At 34.5% G+C, this 13,128-nt stretch overlaps 1 protein-coding gene across 1 annotated transcript; it reads right to left on the reverse strand.

Moving 5' to 3' along the window:
• Window positions 1-495: 495 nt before the first annotated feature.
• On the reverse strand, window positions 496-9,981 carry LOC125049340 (plasminogen-like). Its single transcript, XM_047648509.1, has 13 exons — window positions 9,856-9,981; window positions 9,746-9,779; window positions 9,280-9,445; window positions 8,273-8,478; window positions 7,542-7,744; window positions 7,003-7,069; window positions 6,895-6,939; window positions 3,508-3,679; window positions 2,993-3,201; window positions 2,504-2,697; window positions 1,566-1,623; window positions 1,210-1,254; window positions 496-712 (listed from the first exon to the last, which is right to left on the reverse strand). Exons 1-13 carry the CDS (start codon window positions 9,898-9,900, stop codon window positions 636-638), a joined length of 1,521 nt encoding a protein of 506 aa, XP_047504465.1. The 5' UTR covers window positions 9,901-9,981; the 3' UTR covers window positions 496-635.
• Between the last annotated feature and the right edge of the window lie 3,147 nt (window positions 9,982-13,128).

The following is a 13,128-nucleotide window of genomic DNA, read 5'->3' on the forward strand; positions in this document are numbered from 1 at the left end:
ATTTTTGGCGCCATTCGTATCCGATATTAATTATAAATTAACATTAACATCTGTTAATAGTGAATGTGAAATATATCTCTACACAGAAGATATTAAATTGTTTGGTGCTTCAAATAATACTACATTTTAGAGTAGTTTTAAATATTTCAGCTACTTATTCAAATAAAGTTGAAACCATCATTTATGAGCTCTAGTGTAGGAGAACTAGTTTTTTATCTCGAACTCTGATTGACTTTTCAGCGTTCTTTATTATTTATTTTTCAGAAAGGAGTACACACAGCGCACACTACACACTAGAAATTATGTAATTTTGGGACTCGACATAATTACAAGTATCTAATATTTTTGACAAGATATATTATATTTAAATCTTTTTGGAATACATACTGATAACTTACCTAGTAGCTGTAGCTACTGTGGATACTAAATAGGCATCTCACTCTCTTCATGAAGGTAGGTAGGTATTTAAAATAAAATAACGGAAAGTACTTTTTGTACAGTAGGCTAGACAATCTGTTATTTGTATACAAACAAGCAATCGTATTTATTTTAATAATCACAAGTGGTATAATTCAATCAATTGAAAGAAATAATATAAATAATTCAAATACATGTAGCGGAAACATAATATTATTTTAGGCTTCGCATGTTTTGCCACTGGAAGAATGTCGTTTGACCCAATCTATGTAGTTACTAACTTTTGTGTAAACGCCTGAAACAGAAAAATAAGAAAATCAATATAGTCCTACATCTCCCTTATTGAAATTAAATAATCCTCCTCCTTATTAATTTGTCCTTATTATTATTTATTACTTTGTAAATGGTGTCTACAATACAATAAAACGTAACCGAGATAACTCAAAAAAAAAACTCTCTTCTTCGTATTTCAAGGTGAAACGAGAGGATTAACGTCAAAATATTCATTACCTACTATTTAAGATGTCATTTTTAACAACAATGTCAAATGAGCAGAAGTGGTTTTATCATTTCTCCTGCTGACAGAACACCCAATGTCTTCCCGTGTCCAAGTTAGGTACAAACTGAGACTAATCATACGATTATGAAAGTGACTGTATAATGAAGAAAATACGTCGCAGTATAGAGTCTAGTTAAATACGTCGCAGTATAGAGTCTAGTTACCATAGATTGCAAACATTTTTACACACGTGATTTCGGCAATAGACAAATAATAAGAAAACGCCCAATTACCTGGATACCTTGAATCGGCACATCCGATACCCCAAGACACTACTCCTAAAAATAGTTGAAATGGTTATTTTAAATTTAAATGAATTCATAGTTGGTAATTTCTTATTATTGTTCTAGTTTATTTATAGGTGGTTGGTTGCTCTTGGAATTTCTGATCGATTTGCCTTATTATTATGCAAGTATAAGCTTGCTTTCACCCACTACAGCGATTGGTCTATCTTACGTCTTTAGTCAATCACAAAACTGGGAGATAAGGGCGAGTTGTTATCCGCCCGCGTGCAGTTAAAGAATCGTTATGGCTGAAACTGTATTATAATTTGTTAAGTAAAATTATACGTTTCGTTGCGAATTATTACCTGCTTGAACGTAATTTCCATCTGGTTCAAACACCAATAGAGGACCTCCACTATCACCCTGAAATAGACATTTTTAGATTTAAAGATTGAGATAAACACCATGTTCATTGAGATTGATCGGCGAGAGTTAGATCGCACTTAGATTTTTTTAAATCTGATCATGAAAATACTTTGTAGCATAAACAAAACGTGAAAAACTGCATTAAAATACAATAAATATAGTTTAAAAAAACTAAAAAAACACGCCTTTTAAAGCACATCAAACTAAAAAGTGAAAAATAATTCCTAATTTAGGCTGAAAATGGTAATGAACAAAAAATACTGGTATTTATTGTGAAAAAGCGTGGGTTGCTCGATAGACGAAAAATATGGCACAGAGCGCCCCACGCTTTTTCACAATAATACCAGTATTTTTTGTTCAGTACCATTTTCAGCCTAAATTATCATATAATTATTTTTCATTATTATAATTATTTTTCACTTTTAAGTTTGATGTGCTTTAAAAGCGTGTTTTTTAGTTTTTTTTTATAGTTAAATAATTAATATTTATTTTATTTTTTTCATTTTTTTTTCGGATTATTGCATTGTCATCGATCTTTGACAGGTGCGCAAAGTTTGAATTAAATCTGTCCGTTAAAAGTGGGTCAAAATCGAGTCCGAAGGAGTCGGTTACATACATACATACATACATACAGGTGAAGCTAATATAAAGCGTGTAAAAATGGACGTTTCTCTTCCAACAAAATCACAAAAACTAATTAAAAGTCTGTTCATTTATTTCCATGCAAAATGGCGATAAGAAAAAAACGACGTTAACAATCATTTAATTTAAATCAACAAGATTATACTGGGTTATAATAATAATTTCCAATTATTGCATATTGTAAACTTGTTGGCTCGGATTAAATAATAAACTGCCTAAAAATAAGAGAAAATACCTGACAGCCATCTTTTCCCTTCGAGAATGCACACATCATGGTCGGCTTTAGATGCTGAGACAGTTTTGACTTGATGCACTCATCATCTGTCAATATTCGTAGGCTCGCTTTTAAGAGCACCTTTGAAGACGTCTTTTCAACGCCAACCCGACCCCAACCAACTATTGTGCCTACCCTATTGGAAAAATCTTGGCCTGGAAAAAAATATTAGGGATGAAATCTACTAAGCTTGTGATAAAAGACAAAAAGACAAGGTGGCAACGACACTACGATAGCCGTACTTCTATAAGTTTTTTTTACTAAATACAGAATAATCAAGCGCGGATACCTAAATTGCATAATTATGAAGTCATACAGGCCTTCTGTAGGGTTCCTCAAAGGGAATGACTATTAAATAAATATTATAAAGTTAATTTCTTTTAAGCCCAAGATCCGCAATTGTTTTTAGTACATCCCCTATTGCGCCAAGTTGAATTTAGTCGCATTTACCTGGTTTCGGAAGGCATACAGGCACAATGTTATCACTAAAATCCACTGGTATATTTAAAGTAGCAATAGCGATGTCGTTTTCATCGCGAACCGCAGTGGACGTAAAACGCTCGTGTATTTTCACGCTGGATATATTCCTTTTCTCCACCTCAGCTAAAAGGTCCAAGTTATCCAGACCAATCAATGCCATCATATCTTGAATGTTATCCCTAAAATTTCAAAGCGTAGTAAAATTAATGTATTAGAATTATGCGAAAATTAGTATTCAATGGCTCAATGCATTTCGGCGAAGGTTAAAGTTCATATAAATATAGAGTAATGATGTCATATTTTCAGTCATTTTGATTCCTGTACTATTTTAAAACTTATAAATATTACGAATAATTTTAGTTAAACAATTGGTGTCGAATAAATATATTCCAGAATATAATAGAAATTTATATATACCATATTTTTTCGTAATATATAATGGTGCTAGTTTTTACCGTACTGATAAAATAACGTGTATTTCTTACCATTTAAAACAGTGTCCTGCACTCAGAATATGTCTGTCGGTTATCATCGCTCCACCGCAATGCATTCTTTCGTTTTTAAGGATTGCAACTGTCCATGGAAATGAATGTGGCACTGCTCGTCTACCTCCAACAATCCTCATTGATACTATGGATTCCGATGGTCTCCCACAATCTAGCAAATACTTAGAATCACACCTTTTTTATGCAATAGGAGGCACACGGGTAGGAGGCTCACCTGATGTTAAGTGATACCACCGCCCACTGACACTCATATTGCTAGAAGGCTCACAAGTTCGTTGCCGGCCTATTAAGATTTGGTACGCTCTTTTCTTGAAGGACCCTAAGTCAAATTGGTTCGGAAATAATTTTGTGGGCGGCTGTGTGGAGTTATGGAACGACGGACGTCGACGTGATACGGATGGTATTTTGTATTCTGCCTTGACGTCCGATAATGAAACTCAGCTGCAAGTATTAGTCCGTACAACTCATCTGAACACTCTCCATGGTAAATGCGGTAGAAGATGCAGAGAGACCCCACATCTACGCATCGCCAAAGGATCAAGCCGCACGGAAAGTGACTAGTCGTTGTCGATTCGAATCACTCTTCATTGAATACGGTCAAGCGGAAGGAGCTGGTACTGGGGAGCTCCCGCCCAGAGGTGAGAACAGTACTCCTTGTGGGGCCGAATTTGCGCTTTATAGAGTTACCTTGGTCTTTAGACAACAGTTGTCACAGGCCTAAATAATATAACAATGAGAATGATTAGCTCACCAAGCGTCGTGAACCATTGAATCGCAATGTGCCACGCACGACGCAATGTATTCTAGGCTAAATGTTTTAATGCCTATAACTACGCTTACTTTAATACTAAACCGTTTAGTAAATATTTAAATACTTGTTAAAACTAAGGTTGTTAATCTTGTTTTGTATCAGAATTGCACCGCACTTTAATAGCGTTAGTTTGTTTATTAATCCACTAATCTCTAATATATAAAATTCTCGTGTCGCGGTGTTTGTGGTTAAACTCTTCCAAAACGGCTCGACCGATTCTCATGAAATTTTGTGTGCATATTGGGTATGTCTGAGAATCAGACAACATCTATTTTTCATCCCCCTAAATTTTAAGGGTAGTCCACCCCTAAATATATTTTTTTATTTTTAGATATTTTTTTTCTGTTTTTATTTTTTTATGATACAGCATTAAAAAATACATACAACCCCTAACTTTCACCCCTCTACGATCAATCCTTATTTTTTTATTATATATGATATACATGGCAAAACGACGTTTGCCCGGTCAGCTAGTATATATATATATAGAGAGAGAGCTGTGTTGGCTTCAGCTTGCGAGTCATATCCCTGAGGTCGTAGATATGAAGCCTGGCTATGCACCAATGGACTTTCTACGTACGCTCTGTACACTCGCTCAGAGAAGGAAAATCATGCACCGGCATGCCATAGACCCGAAAAGCCAACGGCGTGTCAGGCACACGTCGATCACATGCCTTTTAGGAAAACAAATGGTCACGAAAGAGATTCCAAAACCTGAGACCTATATAATAGATATTAAATATATTAATTTGAATACTCTAAGTACGGGTGTTAGGTTACGTTATGATAAGATATGATGTGAATAGAAACATTGAAAAAATTGCCGTTAAGCACTTAACTACGTACAGATTCTTAGCTCAAGAAGACTACTTTTTGTACAGAAATCTTATTAATGTTTAATCGTAATTTTGTTTAATCTTATTACAAGAACTTAAGTTAATTAGAACTAAGTTAGCATTAACAAAACCTGAGCTGTGTTTGCATATTTTAGTCATACTACATGTCATTTTATAAGAAAAAAAAGGCTCCGAAAAGATTTTGTCCCATTCGGTGTCGAGACCCTTGGTCCGTGGGCCCTAGCGCTATAATGCTTTTAAAGAAAATAACAAAAAGGGTAGTCGACATCACAGGTGACCGAAGAGCTGGCAGCTACCTCGGACAAAGATTTAGTCTAGCTACAAATGGAGATAACTGTCAGTATCTTCGGAACCTTGCCTTAAGGGACTCCTTTTAATAATATAGTTAGTTATTATAATTTAAGGCTAGTTATTATTTTTCTCTTAATAATTAATTAAGTAGCTTCGTATATTTTATATGAATATAATAACATTAAAAAATCAAAATTACTTTTTTCCATGTTCAAACAGTTGAATTATTAAATTTCTAAACTTACGACAATCCGATCCGATGATTTGCACCACCTAAACACGGAAATATATTCCTGAATATAATTTAAAATACCACAGATGACATAATTTGCGACTACAGACCTGAGCAATCACGAGGACAAAACACAACATTGTCTAATGTTAATAATGTTTTCTAATTGGTGACACAGTTAGTACTGATTTCAATTCACTTAACGCTTTAGACATAGAACGGAGGAATTATGCACGCGATAATGTCCTTGAAAATTTAATACGCTGTGCGTTGTACAATTTTCTGCATGTGTCTAAAAACTTTGCTAAGTAGGTGAGACATCTACAAAATTCGGTAATCGGTAACATCTAAAATAATTCGAATGAAACAACAACATTTTATGCTTTTTTATTTCAATTATACGCTTAACATAAAATATACTACAATTTTCTTATCGTCCTATTTCACGGTGCGCCACGAACAACGATTACAAAGATTCAATTTAAATTTGGACAAATAAATATTATTTAAAAACTAACGGATATAATCGAACTGCAGGTAATTAATGAAATTAAATGGATTAACAAGAACGAATTACAATGAGCATAAATCATAGTAATTAATTTTGTATCAGTAATGGTAGTATTACAACCGAAACGTAGACATTAGAATTGTGTTGTTGATTAAAAGAAATTACTTCGCCCCAGGAAATGATACTTACGTATGAAAACCACATAGAGGCACCATGTGATATTATGTACCTATACATAAATGGTATACAGTACATACAGTAAATTAAAATATAATATCTATATGATAGAATCGATCTCGTAGACATTATCTTACGACAAATTAACCAAATTTAAGTATTATAATTACCAAATTTTAATAAGGTAAAATTAATATTTTTAATAAAAATGCAAGTAAAAGTATTTTTTTGTAAAAGTCGTCAATTAGGTTTATTGAAGTCATAATCATAATATTCCAGATTTTAAAACTAACTTTTTGTCTTTATCAAATATTCTTTCAGTAATTATACGCAATAGGTCCCATCTTTAGTTTGTTGTCTAATCCACGACACGTATTTTGAAACGACAGTGTAAACACCTTAAAAAAATTACACAGTTATAAAAATTATTCATATTATTCTTATTCGGCTTAAATTTATGAAAATTAACAAAATAAAACACTTTTACCTGGATAATCTTTCTTTGCGCAGTCAATTCCCCATGAAACAATACCTAAAAAATCAATATAAATTACGTAATCCAAAATTAAAATAAAGCTTATTAAATATAACTTACCAACTTGGTACCACTTCTTATTTCGAGTTTTATTGTGTGTTGCAAACAACGGGCCTCCGCTGTCTCCCTAAAAAACATAAACGTATGTATCTCTCAAATCCCTAGTATTTAATGTTTATATCTGCTAATATTGAGTTTAAACTGCTGAAAATAGCTTTCAACCCTCGTTATTGTGATACATGTTGGTCAGCTTGTCACAATAGCCTTATGCCCGCCTTCCACTGCGAGCGGAACGGACCCATTACGGACTCCGCTATACTCGTAACGATGATTTTCATACAATTTCATTTCCGTGGGAAACTCGGTCAACTCGCTAACCTCATATGTGACTCTTTCAACTCGCTCTCTCCCCTGCGCTCTTCTCCGCTTTGGTGGAAGCACATGTATGAAAATCATCGTTACGAGTATAGCGGAGTCCGTAATGGGTCCGTTACGCTCGCAGTAGAAGGCGGGCATTAATGCTGGTGGTTTTTAATGTTACAATGTCAACATCAATTTAGTACTTGTATATAATTTTAGTATGTAGATATGATACTCACTTGGCACGCATCTTTTCCAAGACTGTAAGCACAAACCATTGTGTCTCGTACAAGATTATCTTTATAAATTGCTGCCTTACTACAAGTCCGCATATCCACTAACTTAACCCTGGTCTCCAATAAATATCGGGAGGACGTCAGGGCTCCTTGTCTAGTCTTTCCCCAGCCAGCTACAGTTAAAGACATGTCCCGAAAATCCATATCTGAAAAAAATTATTCTTTATAATCGTTTATTTAACTATAATTTTATTTATTCAATAAAACCTGCATGACGTATAAGATAGATAGATAGAAGGCGTATCGTGAGTGCCCAGTTAGCCTTATTTTTGTTATTAATTATAATCTATGTAAATACAAAAGAAAAAGATGATTTACAAAATAAAATCTGTGAAATTATGAAATGTACTAGATTACCAAATTTTTAAACTGATGTTCGATATTTAGTTGAAATATATAATACATTTTTTAAGTTGTTTATAAAACAGATTAGCTACGGCTGCAATTACACGTGCTTGAATTTCGTGTACTTTGGCAAGAATTTTTACGAATTCCACAATATTCGTTATTTCAATAAATTTCCATAATATCGTAATGAATTTTATACTTACACTTTTCTCAAGAATCAAACGATCTATTGGTGATAAAAGTCCGTCCGAAGTTTTCTACCGAACTTGTGACTGTTGTTACAGACATTTTTAAGTTTGCGTGTGCATTATATATTACCTACTTACTCTCATCGGGTAAACAGATAGGTCGTACTGTGTCGGAAAAGTTCAGTTTTCTATCCAAAGTCAGAACAGCAATATCGTTTATATCCCGTACGGCATTTGAAGTGAAGGCGTGGTGCTTCACGCCATGTTTTAGCCGCACCACAGAAAATGACGATCCTAAACGGTCATGCATGCCAACATTTACTGTCAAGTCTTTGTAGCTCACACTGTGAAAAAAAAACCTTATATATTTTGCTACCAAGATGAATGAAGAATGAATGCTAATTTTTGAGTGAAATATCTTTCGCTGTGTCGCAAAGTCAGGCGTAGATTCATCCACTCACTCATTCGTAGATTCATACACTCACTAACTCTAGCGTGGAGTCATGCACTTACTAACTCAGACGTAGTTTTATGCACTAACTAACTCAGTCATAGGTTCACACACTCACTAATCCTGGCGTAGAGTCATGCACTTACTAACTCAGACGTAGTTTTATACACTAACTAACTCAGTCATAGGTTCATAAACTCACTAACTCTGGCGTAGAGTCATGCTCTTACTAACTCAAACGTAGTTTTATGCACTAACTAACTCAGTCATAGGTTCATTAACTCACTAACTCCGGCGTAGAGTCAGGCACTTACTAACTCAGACGTAGTTTTATGCACTAACTAAGTCATAGGTTCATAAACTCACTAACTCTGGCGTAGAGTCATGTACTTACTAACTCAGACGTAGTTTTATGCACTAACAAACTTAGTCATAGGTTCATACACTCACTAACTCTGGCGTATAGTCATACACATACTAACTCAATTGTAGGTTCATGCGCTCATTAACTCAGACGTAAATTCATGCAATTACTAAGTCAGACGTAGTTTCAAGCACCCACTAACATGCACTTATTATTCTAGACGTAGTTTCATACTTAAGTGTAAGTTCATGCACTCAGTTAGTCAGGCGTAAGTTCCTGCGCCGCATGTGAGACAAGTTTAAATTTTTAAATAAGGTTTATTACACGTACCCAAATGTAATACAATGTCCAGCGGTCAGGATATGTTGGTCTGTTATGATGGCTCCACCGCAGTGAAGCTTTGGGCCAAGCATAAGTGACACCAGCCAAGGATACTGATGGGGCTGAACAGTCGTTCCGCCCACTATTCGACGATTTTTACCAGCCATTCCACATTCTATAATTTTAGTCAAATGACACAATCAAGATTTTACAACCTACTAAATCTGTAAAAATTTGCTTGCATGCACAGTTTTTTTTAAATTTATCATAGGAACGTAGATATATAACCCACTTTCTATACTTATCTGGACAAAATATTCCGTATCACATGTATATCGGCTTTTCAATATAAATATTACGCTATTTATACGTAAATATATTCAGAGATTTAGGGCCAAGACTTTTAACTTTTTTTCCACCTTTTAACTTTTAACCAAGGTTTTTTAACTAATAATAATATAGAAAGTGTTATTACCACAAGAAAGATGATTAGATTTTTTTGCTGTAATCTGAAAAAAAACGCTTTCTTTAATGAACTATCTAGATATACCATTACAAAGTGCCTATATTTATCACGCTACTTACTATGTTAAGAAACGAATAAACGTAGAAAAAAATATAAAACCTCATTTTATACAAGTACAAAATATAAAATTTACGAAGTGTGCCGTAAACGTCATATTCATAAAAACAACTAGCTTTTCTAGCAATAAAAATCTTTTTAATTAAAACCTAAATTAATTTTTAGTGAATAATCAAAGATTTTCATACATTTTGCAAAAAATGTTTAAAGAACTTTATTTCTCATTACAAAAAGATTGAATTTATTTACATGAGAAACTTAATATTATTATGAACGAGATTAACGTCGCCATCAGCCGTCCCAATTTTAGTTTTAGTTTTAGTAATATAACGAATTTTAGACGGTAATTGATTATATAATTGTACACCATCATACTTAATAGACTTCTTCAAATGATTTGTACGCGGCTTCGGCAAGATAAGCAAACTCGTTCGACGAGTATTCTGTGTAGTGGTGTGTTTGATTTTTTAAATGATAAGCTACTATGGAGAGAGTTATTTAATTTTTTAAATTAGGATAAAGGATATTATCCATTATTAAGGTACTTGTCTCCAACCTGAACATAAATTTACTATTGAAATATACTATTTTCTAAACAAATTATGCAAATATATTTCAAAACAATCTTTGCAATCTCTGAAGTTGAAAGACCTCATTTGATATTCGAAGTCCAAATATTACACGTAAAACAGTACATTCTAATAAGTCCAATGTCCATTTAATGAAAACATATCGTTTTATCTCTGAATGGGATTTTTATCTATCAATTATATATTTATCAGATTGCAGACTGTTGTTTGTAATCAATTAATAAATGTTTTGCTTTCTAATTAGTAAGGTCCGTTTCTCCGTTTATTTAAATGAATGCATCGCCTGTTGGCTAATTACAGACTTAGTACGGACAAAGACAATTAAAATTTTATTTATAGATTATTATATTGCTGTCATCTTAAAAAAATAAACGGCTCAAATATAAGAGTCTTTCCTACAACTTCGATGTTTTCCCCTTTGGAGTAGACTCTTGCGCCGTGGGGTTAAAGTGCACAGGCGCTTATTAAACGTTTACTTTGGCGCCTGGTACGAGGGCGGCACTGAAAATTTCGGGAATCAAGGAAGTGACACTTACTATTTAAAAATGTATTTATTGCTTTTCGAAGTATTCTTCGCGAAATTTGACACATTTTTCATACGATGGAACCAATCATTGAAGCAACCATTCGGAAGTTGGGGTCTTCGAAATGGCCGTTTTGTAGGCGTCCACAGCTTCTTCAGGTGATGAAAATCTCTGACCACGCAATTTATTCTTTATTTTAGGGAAAGTATAGAAATCATTAGGACTTAGGTCGGGGCTGTACGGCGGATGGTCTAATAATTTTTGTTCTGCGCGCGGTGTGAGAACTCGCATTGTCGTGATGGAGGATGATGCGGCGGTTGCAGTTCTCTTTACGGAGTTCAGAAACGACCAGTGGCAAACAAATGCTAGCATACCATTCTGCATTAACCGTTCTTTGTCGCTCAAGAGGAATAGTCGCAACATGGCCGGCACGGAGACAAACGTGGCCACCATTTTTTTTGCAACACTCCGTGAACGAACAATTTTCGTTGGCTTTAACTCATTATCGAACACCCAAACTCGTAACTGTTTTTTGTTTCGGGTTCGTACGCGTATATCCAGGATTCGTCACCTGATACGATGTTGTATACAGCATTTGAGGATCCTGCGTGGAATCTTTCGAGAGTTCTGACCCACCAAGTAACGCGAGCCGCTTTTTGCTCTTCACAGAACGAATGCGGTATCCATCGGGAAAACAACTTTTTTACACCTAATTGTTCATGCAAGATTATTTGTATTGACTCATGCGAATGTCTAAAGTTGCCTGAATTTCGCGGTATGTCACATGTCGATCTTCCTCAATCAGCTTACGCACAGCATCAACGTTTTCTTGGGTCACTGCAGTTTTTGGACGACCTTGACGGGGATCATCACTGAGCTTGACACGTCCACGTTGAAATTCAGCAAACCAGCGATAAATTGTAATTTTGGATGGGGCTTCATAACCAAATGCAGAAATCATCCGGTCAACACACTGTTTTTGTGATAAACCACTTCGAAAGTCATAATAAATCATCGCTCTTGAATTTTCTCGAGTCAATTCCATTTTCTCAACGACTAAACAAGTTTGACAAAACTTTGTGAAAAGTCCGAGAATCTTTTTAAAAAAAAAATGGTATTCGATTTTTAAAACCAAGGAGTTTTTAATTAAAAAGATTTAAATATGACAGGAACAGTGGTATTATTCCATTCCCGATACTTTTACTGCTACTACTTATGTACTAGGTAGGTTAAGAAAATTTTAAATTTGATTGTTATGATTACTAATAAAATAATAAAAGTATATAATTCATGTCAACATTTTTATCCCATATGTCGACACCTATTAGCGTGTTAATACTGATCATAGGTGACGCACAAAGAAATTTTGCATACAATATAGTTCAAAAGTTACGCTTTACTTCATATGACTTTTAATTCATCTTTCATGTTACTGCTAAATAATAGCAACGTACATTGTACAACTAATACAATATTTCCAGAACAATACGATCTTCTAGGGATAGGGATTCCGCCTAAATCGCGACTGTATGCGACTTGAAGATTAGGCTGGAAAAGAAGAAGCTTGAAAGCGGGTTAAACGGTATTGGTATTATACAGATGACGGATGGTCAAAAACAGTAACCTAATGGACTGGTCCAAAAGGAAAAAGGAACAAGGACAGACCGATAGAGCGATAGGCCGACGGGATCTAAAAGGTAGCTGGAAAAAATTGGGTGACAATGGCACAAAATAAAATAGGTTGAAAAAGTTGGAGTAGGCCTTCTTCGCGATGAGACTGCTGAACGCCTCATTAGTAGTTTGGGACATCATACAATACAAACGTTGTAGCGTGCAACTCTCAACCCTAATGTCTGTGATTAAACTTTTATCTCTATGTGCGCATTTATCGCTCGCTCGTGATGTAGGGAAATATATCGTGAGAAAATGTCTTGCCTTTTAAGAAAAATAAAGCATCGCGTTTTTAAAGACCAATTCAACTCAGATGCAAGCCAAATCTGGCCAAGGGCTGTAATCAAAACATTTCGAGAAAAGGCATGGCTTCGCTTGGCTCGTTTTGGCGAGGTCACTACTCTATTTAGACATTTTTGTTATAAACGAAAACTAAATTTTATCTACAACCTATTGCGATATTCTTTTACTTATATAATTGATCCAAAAC

The sequence above is a fragment of the Pieris napi genome, chromosome 5 (assembly GCF_905475465.1).
Source record: "Pieris napi chromosome 5, ilPieNapi1.2, whole genome shotgun sequence".
Classification (NCBI taxonomy): domain Eukaryota; kingdom Metazoa; phylum Arthropoda; class Insecta; order Lepidoptera; family Pieridae; genus Pieris; species Pieris napi.